At 51.9% G+C, this 21,439-nt stretch overlaps 1 protein-coding gene across 13 annotated transcripts in view; it reads left to right on the plus strand.

Annotated features, from left to right (window-relative positions):
* Nucleotides 1-21,439, plus strand: part of MTSS1 (MTSS I-BAR domain containing 1) — a 160,160-nt gene that overhangs the window by 96,068 nt on the left and 42,653 nt on the right. The window contains exon 1 of one of the 13 annotated variants that reach the window (XM_046019627.1): nt 17,397-17,424. The exons of the other annotated variants lie outside the window; for them this stretch is intronic. Coding sequence (XP_045875583.1) covers nt 17,412-17,424 — 13 coding nt within the window. The 5' untranslated portion in view covers nt 17,397-17,411. Of the gene's footprint in view, nt 1-17,396; nt 17,425-21,439 lie in introns of those variants that run through there. 13 annotated transcript variants of the gene reach the window in all.

Raw genomic sequence — 21,439 nt, forward strand, 5'->3', positions numbered from 1 at the left:
CTGATGTCCTGCTCAGGACCCGCTCAGCAGTGCCTGGGGGACTCGTGGCTCTGCTGGGGCTCTGATCCCATTCTGCCCTCTCTGGGACAGCTTCCTGGCACCCTCTGGTCTTCCCGGTTCCATGTCACCTCCCCTCCCAGGCTGTGGCTTTGTGTTATGGGGAACTTCAGAATGGGAACTGGAATCTGATGGTTCGGGTTTGAATCCCGGCCCCAACGTGTTCACGTTTTGTGACCTTGGATAAGTGACTTAACCTCTATGAGCCTAAGCCTTTCCCTTTATGAAGTAGAGGGTGCCTGCCTTGTGAGCTCATGAAGAGGAAGTGCCAAGTGCCTAAATGCACACAGGGGTGCTCAGTAAGTGTTCACTCATGCAATGATTATGCTCCATTTTCTTCCTGAGAGCCAGCCTTCATCCTTGAGTGCCAACAGAATAACTTCACTGCCCCAGTTTTAGATAGTTTAAGATGACTCCAGGCTTCAGACGGCTCAAAGGCACCGCAAAGACACCAAGGTCCGAGGTTGGAGGTGCCAGGGAGTGGGATAGGAGAGAAGCACGGCCTCACTTTCTCTTGTGAGAAAAGGGTGGCAGCCTCTTGAGGCCCCGGAGGGTTTTCTCTGGGCAGACTTTGGCCTGGGCTCTCCACCTGCTTTGCAAGAAACGGGAATGAGTGTAGTGTTCGGGAAGGACGCGGTACCCATGGCAGGCTCACTCCTGACTCAGCGCTCAGGCTGGGTGGGGGCTGCGAGCACACTGCCGGCTTGTCAGCCACAGTGTCCCGGACATGCCTGGAGAGACCTTCCTTGGCACCGGGCCACGAACATGGACCCTGAAACAGTCACATGAAGATGCGATCCTTGCTTCCCTTCTCTGCTATCTCCTGGAACAGAGATTGGGATCACATGGAGAGGAAGAAACCTGTCAGCAGATCTTCTGGATGGAGTTTGCAGGGCACTGTGCTTTGTTCTTGCTGGGCTTTGGTCATTTCCCACCCCTCCATTCCGGGACCGGGGCTGTCTCATATCACCTCTTTTCCAAAGGCAGGTAGAGTACCTCCCAAGAGAGTGCCTTACAGATCGGAATCTCCCTAGGTCCCCATCCCCACCCCACTGCTCTCTGGCCGAGATTTCTGGACTTCATGCTTCTCAAGGTCCTTTTGACTAGGGCTGCCTTGACTATGTGATCGTCTTTTAGCTCAGGCTTTCTAGCAGAAAAGGCAGCAGAGAAACTCGTCAGTGGGCTGAACCAGCCCCATACTGCCTGTAGAAGAATGTTCCCAAGACAGGAACTTAGGAGACATTAGCATAGCTCTGTGCACTGAGAGGTGAATTCCACTCGTGGAAGACCCACGCCCTGTGCCTCCCTCTCCCACAGCTCTTCAGGGTCACTGGTCTTTGCTTTGGTTGGCTTCCCCACCTCGCCATCATCATCCTCCTCCTTGCCTGCACAGTACCTCCCTTAAAAGACCTGCCCCGGAGTTCTACTGAGAGACACAGTCTCTCCCTTCCTGTTGTCAGCAGCCCCTGCCCAGTGCTCTGCTGCACACAGTAGGTGCTGTCTGTGCTTCAGCCAGAGTCACAGGCCATGGGAAATGGACCCCGTAAACCAGCTGAGAGGTGTGGAGACCTTGCAGGGATGTGATGCTGTCGTCTGGATTTCTTGGATGGAAACCGCTCCGTATGATGATGTGCTCATCGAAATGGAGGTGCAGCCTTCCCCTTCTGCAGCGGGGCCTGGGAGGCTGGTCTCAAGAAGTGAGAGGAGCTGGACATGTTGAAGGAAGGTTCAAGGTGGAACCTTGAAGCCCCTTGCGCAACGGTTCTCAAAGCTGAAGTTTGTGTGTGTGTGTGGGTGGGTGCTTTTACTGCCCCCCCGCCCCCCCGCCCCTTGGAGCCAGGACTGGGCTGCCTCTGGGCATGCAGTTGCCTGGAAAGCAGATGGTCTGCACCAGCTGAACTTTGCTGTGAAAGCCGCCTGTGTTGGAGAACTGAAAGTCAGTGTCCGAAAGCGCTGGTCTGTCTAAAGTTTCAGCTTTTTTGACCCTTAAATTCCCAACCCTGCGCTCGTTTCTCTGGACCCGAATTCTGCCTGTGAGAATGAGTCAGAATTGTTGGGATGGGTCCAGTGCAAGCCTCAGAAGGATTCAGCTATTTGGCAAGAATCCCTTGCTCTTGTGGAGGGCTCTACCGTTTTGTAGTGTGTTCTCCGGAAGTTTCACTCACAGGTTCCTGAACTGCAGTCTTTCACGCCTGGAGAGAGCCCATTGGACAGGTGATCACACTGAGGCTCAGACAAATCCTTCCCAGGGGCATGTAACTCTAGGGAAGCAGAGCCTTGTCGAGAGTCCTCCATGCTCCTCAACAAGATGAGGACCACTTGCACCCGCCTTCCCGCTTACTCCCCTGCTGCCTCCCAAGCCCCGCCCATAGGACCAAATCCCTGAAAGGGGGTGACTTGCATATTTGGACCTGAAATCCACACACCCTCGCCCTGGCAGATCTGGGGCCGCATGCTGCTACAGCTCTGAGGTCTGTAGCTGGGGAAACGTGGGCACGTTGTTGATAGCATTTATGAGGGGAGTGTCAGGAAATTTCCAGGCACTTGCTAGACATCTGCCATTTGTAATGTGGAGGGCAGGAAACGGCTTTGTGTGTAGGCCACAGTCATCCTGGTGCCCACACTCCCCTCTTCTGGCCAAATCCACCTCCTTGGGTTTGCTTCCAGTCTCCCGCTCCAGCCGTCTGCTGGTTGGTCCCCGTCCATCCGAACAGACGTTGATTTCAGTGCCATCCACGTACCTGGCACAGTCCAGGGATATTGGTCCCCACCCGGTGGCACCTGAGACTCTGCCAAACTCAACTGCCTCCTCTTGATTTCCATGTCTGTTCCTGGCCCTCTCAGGGAAGCTCCCCCGGTCCTGTGTCTTGATCGCTCTTGTGCCGTCTGGCTGAGAGCCCGTGCTCCCTGCGGTTCCTTTGTGCCCACCCCTTTCCCTTTTCTTTCCCCGGGCGTGTCACCACCGAGACCAGGCTGCCGTCGGCCACCTCCTTTCTGAATGCTGATACTTGCCTCTCGCCATTTCTCCTCTTAAAACCTTCGCAGCTGGTCTTCTAGGAAAAAGGCCCTGCCCTGCTCCAAAAATGGCACTCCCTTGCCATCTGCGCACAGTGCACGCATACTCCTTTCTCTCCCACTCTGGTCCAGCCGCGGAGAGCAGGGGCTGTCTTACTCTTTTCAGGGCCCGGCAGCCTTTGCACGGTGTCAAGCCATCTTGAATCCATTCTTGATGGTTGGCTGGCAAGTTGAAATGGCGATTGCAAGTAAACCTCTCCCCTTTGTTTTAAGGTGGCTTAACCAGTGCCTGTCTGTTCACCCACTGGAAGCCGTGGTTGATGGCATTGAGCTGATGACAAGAGGAGGAGAGATGGTTTTCCTATCTCCACAGGGAAGGGCAAGAGGACAGCATATTTTTGAAGATGCTTCCTTGTTTTAGATACTCTTTGTTTTTTTTTGTGGGGGGTTTTGGTTTGTTTGTTTTATTTTTTGTTTTGTTTTAAAGTCAGATGTTTAAACCAGATGGTTAATTTTATAAGCTTCACTCTTTGGGGATGATTTGTTAATTCAACAAAAGTTCATTGTACTGATGAGTTGTTTCAGGAGAAGGTCAAGGCACCAAACTATTTTGGGTGTCAGACTGACTTGTCTTTGGTAAAAAGAAAATGTGGGGGGGGGGGTGCCTGAGTGGCTCAGTTGGTTAAGCCTCTGCCTTTGGCTCAGGTCATGATCTCAGGGTCCTGGGATCACTCCCCATGTCGGGGATGTTCATGTTCAGACGGGAGACTTCTTCTCCCTCTTGCTTTGCTGCTCCCTCTGCTTGTGCACTCGCTCGCTCTCTCTCTCTCTCCTCTCTCTGACAAATAAATAAAATCTTAGAAAGAAAGAAAGAAAATGTGGTCTTTACAGAACTGAGCCTCACCACGTTTTCCAGTAATTTTGGTCTTTCATTATCGCCAACCACAAAAGTGATTGATACCTTAACAGAAACTGTCTGGGGAGATAGGACACGTTTAATATATACGTGCAAACACAGATGCATGCGGTGTAGCCCCTGTGGCCTCCATGAGAAGGATAAGCTTTGATGTGAGCTCACGTGATAGCATATGGAGTTAAACTTTTCCAGTAGGGGACCCATACGCCTCGAAACAGCCACATGGAGTAGTTTGGGGAGTCACTCCCCCTCGGAGCCCTGCAGTGACCACGTCCCCTACAATAGACAGGACTTTAGTCCTTCTCCTAATCCCTGGGGCTCTCGCTGCTGGAAGGGCTGAGGAAGGCAGACAGGCTGGGTCGTTCTTACCATCTTGTTCTTGGGCAGGGATGGGTTATCTGTTCTCTGACCTTGCCCTGAGCAGCCCCCCCCCCCCTTATTTTCTTGGTATGCTACTCAGGGAGAGTCATCTCAACTGAAAGAGGAAAGCCAGCTCATGGTAGCATGTCACTGGAGAGAAGCAAAACCTGACCAGAGCCTTCAACCTACAGTTCAGGGCCAGGAACCTACGTGAGAATCGTCGGGGCTCTCCAAGGCTTCGTAAGGATGTCTCCAAGAGAGGTCACGGCCTCTGCTTCTCTGTGGTGTGAGAGACAGTGCCACAGGGCTGTGGTGTGGCGGATGCCCATCCCTCTTCCTGCTCCTGGGTCCGCTTTCCAGCTCTGGTACAGGGCCGCCTGCTCTCGCCCAAGGGCCTTGCCCTCCCCGGGAGCTGACTCCTTCTGCGCCCATGAGAGCATAGCCAGGCCAGCAAGGCCCCGGCGCACGCTGGGCCTCAAAGAAAACCAAAGGCCACTAAATATTTAATTGAATTATTTCACTGTGGGGATATTGTGACTCACCTTGAAAACTAATCACCTGCCTTTTTATCGAGACCTTAAAAAATAGATCCCTGGTTAAACATTTAAAGGTCAGAGTCATGGTGATTGCAGTGGTGTCATTGTTTTCCGTCCTTGTGGGCTTGGGTGGGGAATGGGAAGGAAGGGGAAGTATGGGAAAGGAGAGAGAAGTTGCCTTTATGGGTGACGGGATTCCAGGGGATCATGATAGCTCTGTGTGTGTGTGTGTGTGTATACAGTTTTTTTGGGGGGAAGGTCCTTTGCTTGTCTTGATTCTCCAGAGGGATGCCAGGAAGGGGCTGGAATGTGGGTGAGGATGACCTTGGAACCGGACAACGGTGCTTAATAGGAGAAACCGTATTCCGTGTCCATTCAACATAGGCTATCATTTTGCACCATCAGAGCTCGGTAAGGCATTGAAATTCCATTGTTCTTCCTTTTAATTTAATTTTTTATGCAGAAAGAAGGACAGACATTTGAAAATTGCTGTGGTTTTCTTCGTTCCTCGGAGAGCCATTGCTGGACGCACCAGCTAGCCATTCTCGCCGCTGTAACATCTCTGCTCACACAGTGGTTGCATCCTAGCTTTATTATTCTAGTAATAAAACTGATTGGCCATAATTAACTTTTCAGGTGACTCCAAAAAAGTGCTTTGCTCTCCACCATCCGATGGGAATTTCGGGAGAAGAATGGAGAGGGCCTCAAAAGTGAGACGGGTGTGGCCGACATTGGGTTTTTGTTCGCAAAAGACCAACTCGGAAAGATTTCGAGCATTCACTGCGTGCCCAGACCTTGTGGGGCACCCTTGGGAATTAAAGAGAATTAGTCCGGTGCCTTCCATGAATTCCTATCGAGAAGGGAGGAGCAAAAACTACCCCATAGAGAAGATGGATACTTTCCATTTTCCTAAGACAAAAATGCCCACCTCTGAGTATGAAGCCATAACATCTCTAAGTTTTTATGGATTTTTTATTTTCCATCTGTTGGAGTTGATAAACAGGAGAAAGTTGAAGCAGTGGAAAGGAAAAAAAAATTCCTCTCTAATTTGTGTACTGTGATTCTGCCGAAAACCGGGCCTGCAGCTTATGGCTCTTCGGGGAGCGGGGCCTGCCAGGGTAACAGAGCATCAGTGATGTGTCCAGCTCGTGCAAGGCAGACACGTGTTCCCTGCATTATACGGACGTGGGGCCATGTGACCCCAGGATCCCTTCCAATTCCATGAGTCTCAATTCTGCCATACTTACATCTAGCCAGCTGGAGATTTTAAAAAGCCTTTCCCCGCCCCTTCTTAAGAAGTCTAGAAAAATCAACCAGATCTATTCTGTTTGCATTTCCGTTGTCTTTAATGACAACCCTACCCCCAGCCCACCCCGTAGTAATTCCTGGTGATTTCTGCCTTCCCATTTTCCGTCATTCAGCAAGTCTTTGTTGAGTGCTGCTTGGACCGCGCACTGCACAGCAGGTGGGACCCCCACCGGCAAGAAGCTTCATCTTGGTGGAGGAGAGAGGCAGTAGAGACCATGGCAGGACACAGCGTGTTGGGCGGTGAGGGGTGCAGAGTGCCTATGGCAAGGGGGTTTCTCGGAGGCAGAGCTCTGAGAGGGCCGCTTGGGCTGGGGGATGCCCAGGCGCGGTCACAAGGGTGCGTGGAAGCCAGCAGGCAGGGCACCGTCCTAGCAGAGGGAACAGCATGTCCAAAACCCGAGAGACAGTGGCAGGGAGGATGGGGCATTCGGAAGCTGCCAGGATGCCAGCATTGGCAGTTTGTGCCAATTTTGCTTTCCGTGAAGACTCTCAGGTCCCAGCTTCAAAGAACATTCACAGCTCTGACTTTTTGTCTTTAACAGATGTCAGCTTTCTGAGATTCAGGTGAAATCCTCCTCCCGTGAACGCTAATTACCTCCCCTGAACGCGCACACGAACGACGAAGGTGAACTTAGCAAACATCTGTCCCAGTCATTGGGAGCAAAGCACTTCCTCTTTGCCTCTCCCAGCCATCATACCCCCAAATGTTATAAATCTGTTATTGTCAAATGATTCTGAGGCTGCGAAAGTCATCGTCAAGTCTGAGACTGTCTCGCATCTGTTCCCCTTTGTTCCTTAGAACCGCATTTCAGCTTGCTTCTCAGTTGCTTTTTGTGTCCGGGGTTTTCTTTTTTTTTTCTTTTTCTTCTTTGTCTTTTGCTGGGTCTGGGGAAGGCTGCTCTCCTTGGCTGAAGTCGGCACCTGCATTCCAGAGAGCTGCTGGGTGCCAGGGTCCCTGCAGAGCCCATCGGGAGGCCATGCGCCCGAAACCCTCTACGTACGTGGTGTCCCTTTGGGATGAAAGGAAGGGCCGCAGCCTCCTGCTGCTCATCGCCATCCTTTAGCCGGGTCACAATGCACAGGGAGCACGTGTGGCCTTAGGAGCAGGGTCACTGGGTCTGTGCTGCCAGCTGTCCGAGGATTAGTATTGTCATCGGCAGATCAAATATGGAAGAGCTGGCGCGGGCTCAGCTGCCCTGTTGACATCATCTTTGGAAATCAGTCTTGTGATAATGTGGAATGTTGAGCGGCTGCTTACTCTTGACACGAGTGAAAGCCAGGAATGTGGTGAAACAGAAGAGTGTGTTGTGGGTACTTGTCTGTTTGCTTATGAACCCTGGTACCTGAGGGGTGGGGTGGGGGGGTGGTCAGTTCTGCACAATTTCCCCTGAGGCCCAGGTGGTGGTTTGAGGGATTTTAAGTTAGAGAAGCAGTGTGGATTAGTGGAGAGAGCACAGGCTTTGGAGATACACATCTGGTCTAAAGCCCAGCTCCCTTCGGTTTGCTGTGTGACCCACGGCAGGTTGCTTACCCTCTCTGTGCATGGGCAGCTTGAGAATATTGTCACATAGGAGTCTGGAAGCAGTACTTTTATGTAACATTTTGCACAAAACTGGAGGAAACACACGTAGCCCAATAAAGAATCCCTCTTCCAAAACACAGTTGGTGTGGGGTGAGGGTTAACCTGTTGGAATGAGTGCCTTGGTCTCTACCTCGGTTTCCTCCTCCACAGTGGGAACATTAAATGTCCACCGGGCACAGCTGTCATGAATATTGGAAATAAAGTATCTGCATTGCCTAGCTTAAGGTTGCCACCCCGAGTAAGGAGTGTAAAAGGGGGTGGTAAATCTTGGCCAGCTGACTTCTTTAGGTCTCTGAGGTCCCTCAAATGAGGGTCTGCTTCAAATTTTAAGTGGCATTTTCAGATGGGTGAACTCTCAGGTGCTGTCCAGGGGTCTGGGGTGGAGAAGAGTCCGTGAGGAGCCCCTGCAGTCCCCTGCCCCCTCCAGCCAGCCCCGGACCTTTTTCTTTGTAAAACATCTGAACTCAAAATAGGGTTTTGCTGCTTAAATTATCTTGCAAATCTCTGGTTTAGGTACGATCTCTTATGAAGTACCAGATGATTTTTCAGGGACCCTCCCAGATCCTCTGGTTTTCTCATTTGTAGTAAGTGGAAGAACAGAATTGTTGGTCTTTCGTACTTGATAGGCTAGGAAAATGAAGATAAATGGGTTAAAGCAGTTAATGGCCTTTTGGGGCCTCAAAGTCTGCTACTGCCCTGGTTGGGAACCCTGCGACCCCGCTGGCTGGCTGTTTGGTGAGTCCTTGTTCTCCTGCAAATGGAAGCAAGAGTCCTGGAGCCCCTGGAGGTGGCTGCTGGTCTCTCGGCCGGGGTTGCCCGGGAGGGCCACATCCCCACCTCTTCCTGCAGGGAGGACGCCCTCACTGGATGCTGAACCCTGCCTGAAAATCATATCATTGCCACCAATGTGCTGGGAATGAATCCTGGGAAGAACATTAGGCACAGACTTTAAGTCGGTGGGACTCCGAGTGCATGAGGGAGACACCCTGCCCTCACTCTGTGCGCAGACAGCATTTCCAGCTGTGGGTTCCTACTTATATAATCCTGATTGGAAAAACATTAGGATTGTTGCAGGCCGGAGGGCAGATGAAATGTTAGTCCGTAGGTGTGGATTTCTGCTAGTTAATCTGAATTGTTTGCTAATCAATCCGTTTTTAAAAGAAGCTCAAAAATGGAAAGGAAAAAGCAGTCCAGATTTCAGTAGCTAAATGCCTCATTGCTCCAGGGGTGAATGAGAAGGACTTAATTCTCTCCCGGATATTATCAGTCAAGAGTCCGCTTTGTAGCCACAGAAATCTCTTCAGACCCAGAGGGGGAATTTGTTGGAGGATTTGGGGACGGAGGGTTGGGGGGGCCAGGTGCTCGCAGGACCCTGTTCTTCTCCCTTCTTCCTATCGTGTTCCCCTATTCTGTCAATCTGGTGACACGCAGGTGTACTTTATCTCGTTCTCCTGAGACCGTGGGGTCTTACTTGTGTCTCCCATCCCGTGTGCTGGCCCGTGGGGGCTGAGTCACAGCAGCTGGCCCCTGGCGGGATGTCAGGTCAGGGGAGGCATTTTGCCAGCCAGGAGGCTCTCAGCAGGGAGCAGCACCGGGGGGGGGGGGTGGGGGGGGGGTGGGGGGGGGTGGTGTTTACTACCTGAAATAAACCGGCTTGCTGCTGAGGTCACGCCCACAGAAAGAGAAAGTGCCTTGAGCTAATGCTCTTACCCCACCTGCTTCCCAGTGAACCCAAACGCCAGCGAACATGGCTCGGTTGGTTTCTCAGTCCACTGCAGTGACCCCTTTTCTACCATATACTCAAGCCCAGGACCAGGACCGCACCCGGAGTGTCCTGACATCACTGCCACATCCTCAAACCCAGGACCGCGCCCGGAGCGTTCTGACGTCACGCGGAGCCTCAGCATGTTCTGCCAAGTGTCTTGTATGAGGTCTGGCTTATCTGTGTCCTGTATGTAGAAATGTGAAATGGCAGTCCTGATTTGATCTGAGGCCCTTAAGGTCCCGAGCCCTGACATCTGTCACCTCTGACGCCAGCACCCGGGAGAGTGCTGAGGAGAGATGGGAGGACCCTGAAGGGCTGAGGTCTTGGAGCCCAGCTGCCTGAGCCGGAGGGAGGCGGACCAGAGAAGAGTGCGCAGCTTAGCAGTTTGTGCTCTGATTCTTAGAGACTCGTTCTGGGGCCCCCACACTGATCTGGTCCGGGAAAGGGGTTCCATTCCTGTTCTTGCGTTAGCTTCTCCTCCAAAACCATTCCCACAGCAGAGCGGAAGTTGAGATGAGATCACTGAAATCTTTTGAAATGTTTTTTAATCTTAATTTTTAAGATGGTAAAATACATAGAAGTATAAAATATACCATCTTTTTACTATTTTTAAGTGTATAGGTCAGCAGTCGTAGTAGTACTAGTGTTATGTACCTTGTCATATAATCAATCCCCAGAACGTCCTCAGCTTGCGAAAACCGACACTATACCCATTAGACGATAGCTCCCTGTTTTCCTTGGCCGCTGGCCACTGGCAACGACCATTCCACTTTCTGTGTCCATGAATTGGACAACTGTGGATACCTACAAGATTTATTTGTTTGAGAGCGAGCGAGCGAGCGTGAGCAAGCATGAGTTTGGGGAGGGTGGCACAGAATGACTCCCCGCTGAGCATAGACCCGCTGGTGAGGCTTGATCCCATGACCTTGAGATCCCAACCTGAGCTGACACCGAGAGTGGGACACTGAATCCAGGCACCCCTCCCGTTCCTTTTTAAGGCTGACTTGTGTTCTGTTGCATGTATATACCGCATTTTATTTGTCCATGCATCCCCTGGTGGACCCGGGTTCCTCCTGCTTCTTGGCCATGCCTCTTCTTGTAAACCTTTCCATGGCTCTCCAATTGCCTGGGGGTGAAATTTCTTCCCCAGTTTAACCTTGTAGTTGAGGCAATTTCAAGGCCAGGCCTCTTCTTACCTTTCTCTCCGGCCTCATCCTCTGACGACGCCCCTCCATCCAAGATACTCTAGCCACTTTGGACTCCCTGGAGGCCCCCAGACCTGTCCCCTCTTGCTGCTGGTTCTTCCCCGCTCTCTTCACCAGCACACTGTCATAGGCTGGCTGGGCTGTGGCCCGCTCCGCTTGGACAAGCTCTTCTCTCCAAATCTGGGAACTTACACAGTGTATCATCTGTTTCTGTGTACTTCTTATTTTGTGCCAGGGCCCGTGTGCCATTTCTAGAGCGGGGACCATTATATGGGTGAACCCTAGCGTCTGTGTGTGGTAGGTGTGGCGTGTTTATTAAACGCATGAGGAATGTTGTCTTTTCAAATGCAGGAGTCTCTTCCCTTCCTCCCTCTGCTCTGTCCTTTTCTTTCTCCTCGCCGCTAAAATCCATGTCCCATGTAGAAACTGAGCCCTTTTTCCAAGAGCCAGACTGTGGCGGGACTGGTCCGGTTCCGTGGTGCTTGGCTCAGGTATGTCATGGGTCAAGTGTGTGGGCTAGCCTGAGAACTGCCACGGTAGCATTATTTCTTTGCAGGGGACAAAGAGCCATTTTTGAAACAGCAAACACAGTCTCTGGAACAGGCACCTCTTTGGTAAGTTGAGGTCTGCCGGTGACACTGCCTTTGGTTTGGAATCAGATGTTTTTCCTTCCCTGTAATGAGGACAGCGGTGAGTGGGCCTTTGTACATCAGGAAAAGAAATCTATCCATCCATCCGCAAAGGAGAGCAAAAGGTGTTGCAACTTCAGTCGTAGTCAAATGATTCCTGAGAACGTAATGTATGATTTTTCACAAATGGGGTGGGCCCGTGGCATTAGCCCCTGGTCTGTGCCTAACGGAGGTTTCAGTAGCAGATAATCAGCCTCATCTTTCCTCCAAGCTCTCTGGAGGCCAGGGGGAAGCTGTCCCTTTGCTGAGAGTGAACTGGTCTATTTTAAACTTTGCTAACAGACCCACGGAGAGGGAAGGAGAGGGCCGGGCTAGCAGAGCTGGTGAAGCTGTGACTCAGGCTCCAGTCCCGTCTCCTTCTGGGTTTGACTGGGGCTGAAACCAGGCTTTCACAGGGCCCTGACGCACCCTCTGTGGGCATGGTATCCTCTGGAGTCCCGCAGTGTACAGCCTATGCAGCTGTACACATCAGTCCCAAGAGGCTTGAAGGGCCTTTCAGTGGCTGTCTTTGAAGGCAGTGACCTCTTCCTCCTAATCAGTCACTACAGACATTTCTGCTGCAGTCGAAGCATTAGACAGAAACCTGAAATGCATTTGGCAATGAGGTGGGTTGTAAATCCAAAACCAGACTGAGATGAAAGAGTCTTATGCGAAGCCGTGTGTGCAGAGGCTCGAGGGAAGAGATCTGGAATCAGACGGCCGGGGTCTTGAATGTCGATAGCGTGACCATAGCAAGTGCCTACAGAATCCTTTGTCTGTATAGGGCCTGCGCAGGTGCCCAGCATCTCACTTGGCTTATCAGCCCTCTGTGACTCTCTAGGGAGGAAGTGCTGAGCTTTGGAGTACATGCTGCCCAAGGTTACACCACGGGTTGCAGGGAGAGCTGGGACAGTTGCTACGGATGGGTTCTGCGTTCAAGTCCAGAACCCAAATCCGAACCTCTTAGAACAGCCAGCTCAGCTGGGTTACCCTGAGCTGATCTGGGGGGCGGGTAGCCAGGGGACGGAGTGCGGACACATGACGGGCAGGGCCTGCTGTTGTCCATCGTGGGCATTCGGGAATCATGCTGTCCTTCCAGGGCCAGAGAAATGCCACCTAATCGCCTTGCACTAGCATTGTGCCTGGAGGAATCCGGTCACTGTGAGGACGGAGCTCGGAGGTGTAGCTGGAGTGCCCGGTTTGTCTGCTTGTCGAACAGGGCATTCACGGCGGGCTGGCGACTGTCCTGGGTTTACTTAATCTGCCCGACGGGTCTCAGTCTTTGAACTTCAAAAATAAGAAAATGGGGTTTACTCGGACTCATTTTCCAGCAGTTATTAATCCACTTTTGAATGCTGGTTTGTGGATTGAATACAATTCCGCGTTAATCTCGCAGCCTTGTGTGGCTGGGGGAGCTGTCCCCACCCTGGGTTCCCTCGCGTGTCTGTCTCTCACACACACAGGTGCGCAGCGGCGCACGTACCCACTCCTCAAGTGGAAGTCACTCAGATGTCATTGCTTTTCCTGTTTTCTGGCTGGGGACAAAAGGGTCCCTGATGTCGCGCTTTCTAGCGGAAAGGTCAGTCTCAGGTTTGTAATTACGGGGTAATTGTCTCTGAAAATAAACTGGTATCTCCAGGGCTGTAAGCTTGTCTCCTTAGCCCTCTGGATGCAGAGCTGTTCTCACCTAATGGCCGCCTGCCTGTGCCATTTCCTGTGGCCCTGTGCGGTCATCTGGAAACGTGGCCGGCAGGCCCACAGTCCCGCGGTGGGGGAGGGCCGGCTTCTTTTTCTGTAACAGGAAAAAAGGAGCGTGCTGACGCCTGCCAGCCCCTCCACTCTGTCTTCTGCCGTCTGGTCAGGAGCCCCTCTCTGTCCTTCTGTCCTCCCCGACGTGTCACCACTGGTGTGGATGGGTACAGAGCCCTCTTGGTAGTGTGCCCTCCAAATCAGCGCTCATGCTTGCAGGAGCTTATAACTCCTGTCTCCGACTTGAGTCCGTGTGCTGATTCAGGACTGGTAAGGTTTGCTGGGCTCTTCCCTGGATGAGAGCTGGGTTCCTGATTAGGAATATGTTGGTGGGAAACCCGGGGGGCTGCCTTGCAGCGTTCTGGAGAGACACCCGTGCATTGGTATGGTCCTGATAGCAAATCTGTGGAAACAAGCCCACTTGGGTGTTTGCTTCCAGTGAGAGCACTGTAGATCATGCAGAGTTTCATCTTTTCAAGTTCTTCTTAGGGTGATAGAAATTATTTATAAGGCACTAAGTAAACTGGAGTTTTAAGAACACAGATTATGTAAATCATTCTGACTCTTTCTCCGATGAAATGAGCCTTTAAGCTTGCTCCAGGATGGCGATCCCACGTAGTGCTGCGTGGCCCAGGGTGGAAGGTGCGGTTGGTATCCAGAGGCCATCCGGGAAGTGGTGAGCCAAGGGGCGTGGTGTGCTGAAGGAAGCTGAGGGTTCTGGACTGTTCTGTCCCGGACAGGATGCACGTAGGCACCCCGGAGAGCACCTGTTGTTTTGGAAGCTCACTGTACAGGGGCGGGGTCAGGAGGACAGGTGGCCGTCATCTGTTCCAGGATCTGGGAGGCTCCTCTTCAGGCTGTGCTGCTCCCCACAGCAGCACGTGTTGGTGGAATGGGGGGTTCCCCTTCAGCATTGCTTGTGTCCATTTTTACAATGCAAATTATGTGCCCTGTGGTGCCCCCAAGTCAGCCATGTCCCCTTCTCCCGATCTTGGTCTGCACAAGTGTGTTCCCCTGGGAGTTACCTACTCCGACCGCATTCTTCTCAAAGGTATCTGATGCCCGGGGACATGGGAGAAGCCGTCCTTGGTGATGCTCCACGAAGGTGACCAAAGAGACGCACATCACAGTGGCTTCCTCTCTCGTGGTCTGTGCACGCCATATACGTGTGGACACTAGGCATGTGGTTATGTTTTTGCCATAGGCAGCCTCCCAAGTGTTTCACTGAATACCACTAGGGTCCCTAATGCATTGTGTCTGTTTAAGGTCCCAGTAAGACAGTGACGGGATCATGAAATTTCCAGGTGACACTTAATGGTTGGAATTAGAAAGTGATCCTATACTTAAGACCCAGAAGAAGCTACCTTCCATGGCTTGCTTTGTTTTGTCTCAGCCTCCTTGAGCTAATGGCAGGAGTTGCCAAAGAGGTCAGGGTGCTTTACCTGAACCTTCTGCCTGGAAAGGGAGAGGTTCTTCAGATGGGAAGTCCTGCCCTTCCTAAAGCTTCTCCTGTGCTCACTTCCCTCCAGGGATTGCAGAGGAAAGCTCCCTGCCCTCTTCCTCTGAGCATGGGACAGGGTGAGTTCTCTGGCCTGGGGGTATGTCACCTGAGTCTAGGCGACTGGTTGGCAGGGGTGGGAAAGGAAAAAATGTCAGAAACTTGCTAAAACTGGGCTGCCCCTGGGTCCCATTGCGCTTATACGTTCTCTAACTCCTAGATGCTGAGGCTTCTTTAGAAAGTGGCTTTAAGAAGCCTCACGGCTTACTGTTGAGAATACCATTTGGTGGGTCCCTCATCCTTCTTTATAACTCAGCCGAGTGGTCGTTGTCATGGCAACAGAGCTGCGCCTGCGAAGGTTTTTCTAATAGCATCTAAGGGGCTCTGAAGCTTCCTGAGGTTGTTGGTAATTATCTTCTAAAAAAAAAATGTTCTGAATATTGTGAACATTTTAATGGGCCCTGTTCCGTCCCGATGGGGACTTCCAAGGGCTGTATCAGTCCTCTATCTTAAAGTAAAAAGGCTACTCTTCGTTTTGCCTTCTTGTTTTTTTCTTTTCTTTTGTGCATGCTCTTACGTGGAGGAAGACTTGCTGTCCCATTGTTAACACAATGCCTTGCCCATAGTAGGTGCACAAATGATTTTATTTGCGCAGCCAAAGCAGCTGAGCTTAGATCTAAATATTCCCTATGAGATTAGCATTGAGGTATATTCTTTCACTAAATGGTCTTAAACCTCAAACCAGGCAGGCCTCCCAGGGCTCACAGGGGTCAGAACTCCGGTCCCTTTTGTTTTCATTCCATGGGTGGGCCTAACTCCGGGAAAGAAGTGCTCATCACCCCTCCTGGGAGCTCAGATGTAGCCCCAGCTACCACCTTGCTAGGGGTACCTGCTCTTAGGATGGGTCATTGTCTGATAAAAGAGTTTTTATTTCTGTTTTGCTTTCCTTTTTCTGCAAATATCTACAGAGGCTTTATCCTGGGCCATGCGTCTTGCCAGACACGGAATTCAGAGATGGCTGGGACCCTGTGGCTGTCCACGGGGAGGTCACAGTCCTGCGCAGGACACAGGCCCAGGATGCAGTAAGCCCAGGACAGCGTCACAAGCGTGGTGATGTGTGCATGTGCACGGGAAAGAGCCGAGGAGAGAGCCAGCAGCCATCTGGTCCCCTTTGCCTCTCCTCTCCCTCTGTTATCCCGCCCGAAGTGCAGGTGCTGGAGACCCTGAGGTGCTAATTCCCCGGAAGGCAGAGGAGAGAGCTTACTCCATGCCCCCCTTTCATACTGAGTCACTCTGAAGGCTACTTAACCTCCCAGGCATGGGGAGAGCTGGAGGCACGTGGGGAACCAAAGGCCACTTTGTGACCTGCACTTAACGTACATCCAGCCGCTTTGTCCTCACATGTTGTCTGATGCTTCTGAGCTTTCTCTTTTTCTCGGGACCCAGGTTTACGGTTTCACTTGTTGGCTGGAGGACCTCTGGAGAGGGGTGGGAAGCTTCACCAGCAGGAGGCCACAGTGTCTTATGGGGAACAACACAGTGAACAGTCGCCTTCTCCAGGTCCCTCCTCCAAGTTGGGGATATCTGATCCACCTAGATTTCGCCTGGTTAGGGTCCTTGTGGTAGAGTTCTCGGGGAGTTCGGAAAAGGGGTACTGGCTGAAGTACCCCAGCGCCTTCAGCCCAAAGCGTGGTTGCTGGTCTGGCAGCAAGTCAGCATGAGCTGGGAGCTGGTTAGAAATGCAGAGTCTCAGGTCCACTCCAGACCTTCTGAGTCAGAATCTGCGTTTTAGCAAAATCCCCTCGTGATCACACGGAAGTGTGAAAGCTCCCTGCTCTAGCTCCTGTGAGACCTAACGGCCAGAGTAGCAAATACAAGGCACGCGTCCTTCCGTGGTTCCTGAGTTCGTGGCACACACTGCTAGCTGAGGTAGGCACCCACTTTTCCATCAAGCCCAGATCCAGCCTCAGAATCCTTCTTAACACAGTGTTCCAGGTATCATTAGCAGGCAATCAGAATTAGCCCAGAAGATACAAACCCGATTGTCCCCCCACCCCATCTTTGTGAAGAGCTGATCTTAAAAAACAAGGAATGCTTAGATCTTCAGGGTTGAGAATTATGCCCTTAATCATTCCACAGGGAAGAGGAAAGGGACACAAGAGCCCAGTGAATGAACAGCTGTTGGCCGCCGGAACATACACGGCACAGTGGTAATAAATCAGTCCTAGCTGGTCCGCGGGGTCAGGCTGCGAGCTGGACAGAGCAGGGGAAGCCTCTGTTCCTGTGTTCCCGCCCAAACCCCGCCCAGGACACAGGGCCAGCCCATGATTTCCGGCAACCTCTGGGGTTTGTTTGATGAATGAGGAGCGGTTAGGTTTAAACCACTCACGGGTGGTTATCGTCCTTGGGAAGGGTTTGGGCTGTTAGAAGACTAGGGAAAAGAAGGGTACTGGGGAGCAGGGTGGGAAGAAGATCAGGAGTAGCTCTGATCATGGAGTAGAACGTTCACATCCCATCCTGTGACCAGCTCTCGGGGACATCTCATGTAGGCCGGTTTGGTTAACCTCGAAGGGTCATCAGGACTCTAGGATTGTGCCCTTTTTAATGGAAATTGGGCAGGACCAAGAAAACATTTGGGGGGATGCACGTTTATCTTTCACTTCCAGCCCCAGCTTCTAACCACTGAGGACTCCGTGTTTCCCCAACATCTATGCACCTACCTCAAGCTTTGTGAGTCTTATTTACTGACCAAATGACATTTTCAGGTAATGTTTGAGCTGTCCCTCTCCCCCACCCTTTACTTTGGAGGACCCTAGTAACTATGAACCTGGGATCGTTTTTGCCAGATTTAATGCAATTTCAGTACAACGCAAAGGGCAGTGGGTGGTTGATTTGGCCAGAGCAGTGAAGAGATTGGAAATAACTGGGAATAGTCCTTGGTTCCCTTCACTACTGCTTGATCTTAAGACTCAGCTGGGGAACTCGAAACTAAAACCGGTGTATGCCCTTGGATTGAACAGATGGAGGATGGACGGGCGGGGGTGGCCTGCCAGTAAGGGTCCTGGGGACGCTTGGCTTGCGTCACAGTGCTGCTCTCCTGCCTGCCTCAGCCTTCTACCTGCTTTCTCTGGTTGGAAGAGCCAACGTCCTGCTTGCCGTTTCAGGGTTAGTTAGAAGAAACCGGATCAGAAACCATCGAAGAGTCATCCAGAAACGATTTGGGGAAGGTGTGGCCTCAGATAGAAATGGAGGGGGAGAAGAGGAGGATATGGCGTGACCTTGGGTGAATCTGGGTAGGAAATGAGCTGCAACACAGAAGCCTGTCCGCGTGCCGTGCGCTAGTAATGGAGACTTGGCTGAAGCGGCCACCCTCCCTGTAGAACCTGGCATCTGAGCCCTCTTGCCTCCTTCCCTGTTACAGTGGAGGTGGGGTGGGCAGCAGGCACGGAGAAGAAGGCGTGGGAGCCGGGGGAGGTACTTAGAGAATTGGGAAGAGCCAGTGTCATAAGCTTGGAACTCGGAGCTCAGCACGCCTTGCGGGTTCCCATGGACGGAGGTTTGCTGAGCACCTACGGTGTCCAGAGATGCGTACACATGCCACTGTGTGCCGTTTTATGAGATGTCAGTGTTTCTAGATAACAAAGAGATCTCAAGTTAGACGAAGCAAAGATGAGGTCTCCATAAAACGGTGCTATAGAGGCTCCTCCTGGGACAGGTCAGTAGCTGAAAGGATGATTTTGGGAAGGACCCTCCTAGTGAGTAGTAGGGTCCTTCACATGAATAAAGAGCATCCCGCTGCAAAGGAAGCTGGCGGGAGGCGATCTGCTGAGACCGTCCGTGTCTGCCTTGGGGAGCCAGGGCCTTGCCTACAGACCAGCCAGCCTGCACAGAGCCCAGCAGGGTTGTGGCCACCGTGGTCCGAATCTCGCTCAGGAAACAGATATTTGAGTGGAAGGGTTTTTATTTCCTTCAGTTACAGCAAAGGCAGGGGGTGAAAACCTGACTTCTTATCCATTAGATATTCTGAGGTGTATTTACAACAGTGAGTTGTCCTGAAGAAAGTTTCAAAGGTCTGTAGACTCACCCCTGGGTACAGATCCTGAATTCTACTGTGTGACTTTGGGCAAAGGACTTCACTTCTCTGAGCTTCCCTGTCCTCATCTGTAAAATGAGAATAATAATACCTACTTGGTAACGATACCTATATGAGGAGTAGAAGGAGGTTTTTATAATTGAATACAGTGTGCTTGCAACTCTCTCCTCAGTTATGAGCCACTCGTAAATGGTAGCTATTTCTAATAATTTGGAAAGCAGCAAGATTGCTTCCTGAGAACTAATGAAGTCAACATATTCTGGCATAGTTTGCGGGGGGTACAGAAGCCCCTTAAAGGAACAGAGTAGTTCATAGGCCAGCAACACCTTTCTGGATAGCAGAGGTTTCAAGGTTAAACTGTTGGTCACAGGGAGGGTCTGCTACCAGCGGAAGCAGAACCAGGGGACAGCTAAGGAGACAGCATCAAGGGCTCAGCCTCCGGGGTTTCATCGCTTTTGGGGAGGTGGATGTATCAGGCTTTCTCTGATCCCCAAGCTACTGCCCTCTTCTTTGTCCCTGTCGTTCATCAGACCCCTTCTCTGTGATCTGCCCTTCCCTGAAGGCCACCTGGGAGGTAATGCCCGCATCATTTGCTGTAAGCATCTTATCCTCCCGCAGTTCAGTTTCACCGGCTAAGAAAACCCAGCCGCCCACATCTGCCTAGTTGGCTCCCTTGAGCTGAGCACCTGGCTCCAGTGGGGGGGCGTCTTTCTGCGCCCGTGCATCAGCGGCAGACCTTCGCCGTGGGCACTGGTCATAGCAGCTGTCTGGGGGGGCCAATGGCATTTCCTGGTTGATACCCTCCTCCCCCAGCATTTTCTAGCCGGGTCCCGTTGCGTCCAGAACAGGGGGAGGGAAGGATCGCGGTGGGAGTACGTTCGCAGCGGCTCCGTCTTCCCCGGCGTGTGAGCGGGTCCGCGTGTTTGTGTTTCCATATTACTGCTCTCGCTTTGCTTTTCAAACAGCAACAAAGAAAGAGGAATATTGGTCTTTGTGGCTGCCAGTACCGTGCATGCCAGACTCTCGTGCTTGCTGAAGCCGCCAGATGGTGGTGGGACTGTGTGCGGTTTTGTTTCCTCTGCTTTTTGAAAAGTCGTGAAGTGGGAGAGGCTGGGCAGTGTGAGCTTGGCTGCGAGATTGTCAGCTGATAACAGTTTGCGGTGTCTCCCACCCTGCGTGTGGGCACAAGGGTGTCTTCCCAAAATGTGTTGCTGACCCTGCGCAGCATTCGCCGAGTGCACAGTATTAGCTGTCCCGTAAACACCAGCTGGATTGTCCTTCGCCGCTCAGCCGCGTACAGTAGCTGAATAATACGTTTTTTTCAAACAGGAAACTCCATGTGCTTTTCTCTTCCGTGAAGATGGAAGCGGGTGGTGGGGATTACCATTGTAGCAAAAGGGAAGTTAGGCTTCCTTTGTGGGGGAGCTTTTTAAGGGCTTCTTTTTAAAAAAGTCTTTATAATTTTTTTCACTCTCGTCCTAAGGGACCCCATGAGGACAAAGGGGCAGATCCTCCCACTGCTTAAGATACCGTTCACGTTTCTCATCGTCCCTGAGATCAGATCGTGGATTTGTTGCAAGAACATTTGGGTGATCTCAGTAGCACGTGCAGAAGTGTTCTTCAGCCGTCGCCAAGGTTAACATAAGGTGTTCGGGTGCTGTTCAGGGTGGTTGACGTCAGACCGGTGTTTCTACTGAGTGGAGCCGCTTACGTGGCCGATATACACGGTAACCAGTCTGCGTGGTAACCTGCGGATACCGTGACTGATTGTTTCTTTCTCTTCCCCTCCCCTCTCCGTCCCCTCCATTAAACAAATATAGGGCGTCAAATGATGCTACCTTTTCCCTGTTGTCCATCTCTCTGTGCCCAAGGATAAAAATAAAATGCTGATGAAGCCAGAAGGAGCAGTTAATTTGTTCTTAATACCCTGCATGCCTTCTCTGACCTTTAATGAAAATGATGGTGCCCCTGACAGGAACCAGCCGCCACACAAATGCTCGGGGACGGGCTTGGGTGTGTTTCCCAAACACGAGAAAGGACAGCCAGGGTCCGACTCCCGAGAGGGCATCAGGAGCTTCTCTGCTAATTAAGGCAACAGTGTGACACTGAACAATAAGGCACTGCTGGTTTGTTGCTTGGTGTGTTTTCTAAGGGACTTTCCAGCCCAAAGGTCACCCTACAAATTCCTTGCTTCTAAGTTTAGATGAGCTGTGCGTTCCATGAGGACCGGAGCTGTCTCCCCGGCATGGCCCAGGAACAGGACCGCAGCAGCATTTCCTCGGTGTTTGTTGAGTGTAGGAGTGCTGTCCCGTCTCTTCTCCAGCATCCTGGCTGCCATAAGATGCTTTGCCTTAAAGGAAGCAAGAGGGTCAGCTGGTCCAGCCTGGAGGTCACCTGGAAAGTCCTCTTTCTAGAGCCTCAGGCAGGTACACCCACCTCCAGCTGAGCTCCCGTTGGTGCCCTGCCTGGAGTGCCCGAGCGCTCCCTACAGACCCATCATTTTGTTGGTCCAGCTGTGGTGGTGCCCCTGATGGCCCTTTGCACTTGGCCCTTGGACTGGATATTTGGATATTTGGGTAAACCATCACTTAGAGCTGTGAGGACCCTGAAACCTGCCTACAAGATGGCAGAAGTGGGGTGCCAGCTTCCCCGTCAGGGGGAGCCACGGAGGCTGTGGCATGTGCCGG

The sequence above is a fragment of the Meles meles genome, chromosome 1 (assembly GCF_922984935.1).
Source record: "Meles meles chromosome 1, mMelMel3.1 paternal haplotype, whole genome shotgun sequence".
NCBI lineage: Eukaryota > Metazoa > Chordata > Mammalia > Carnivora > Mustelidae > Meles > Meles meles.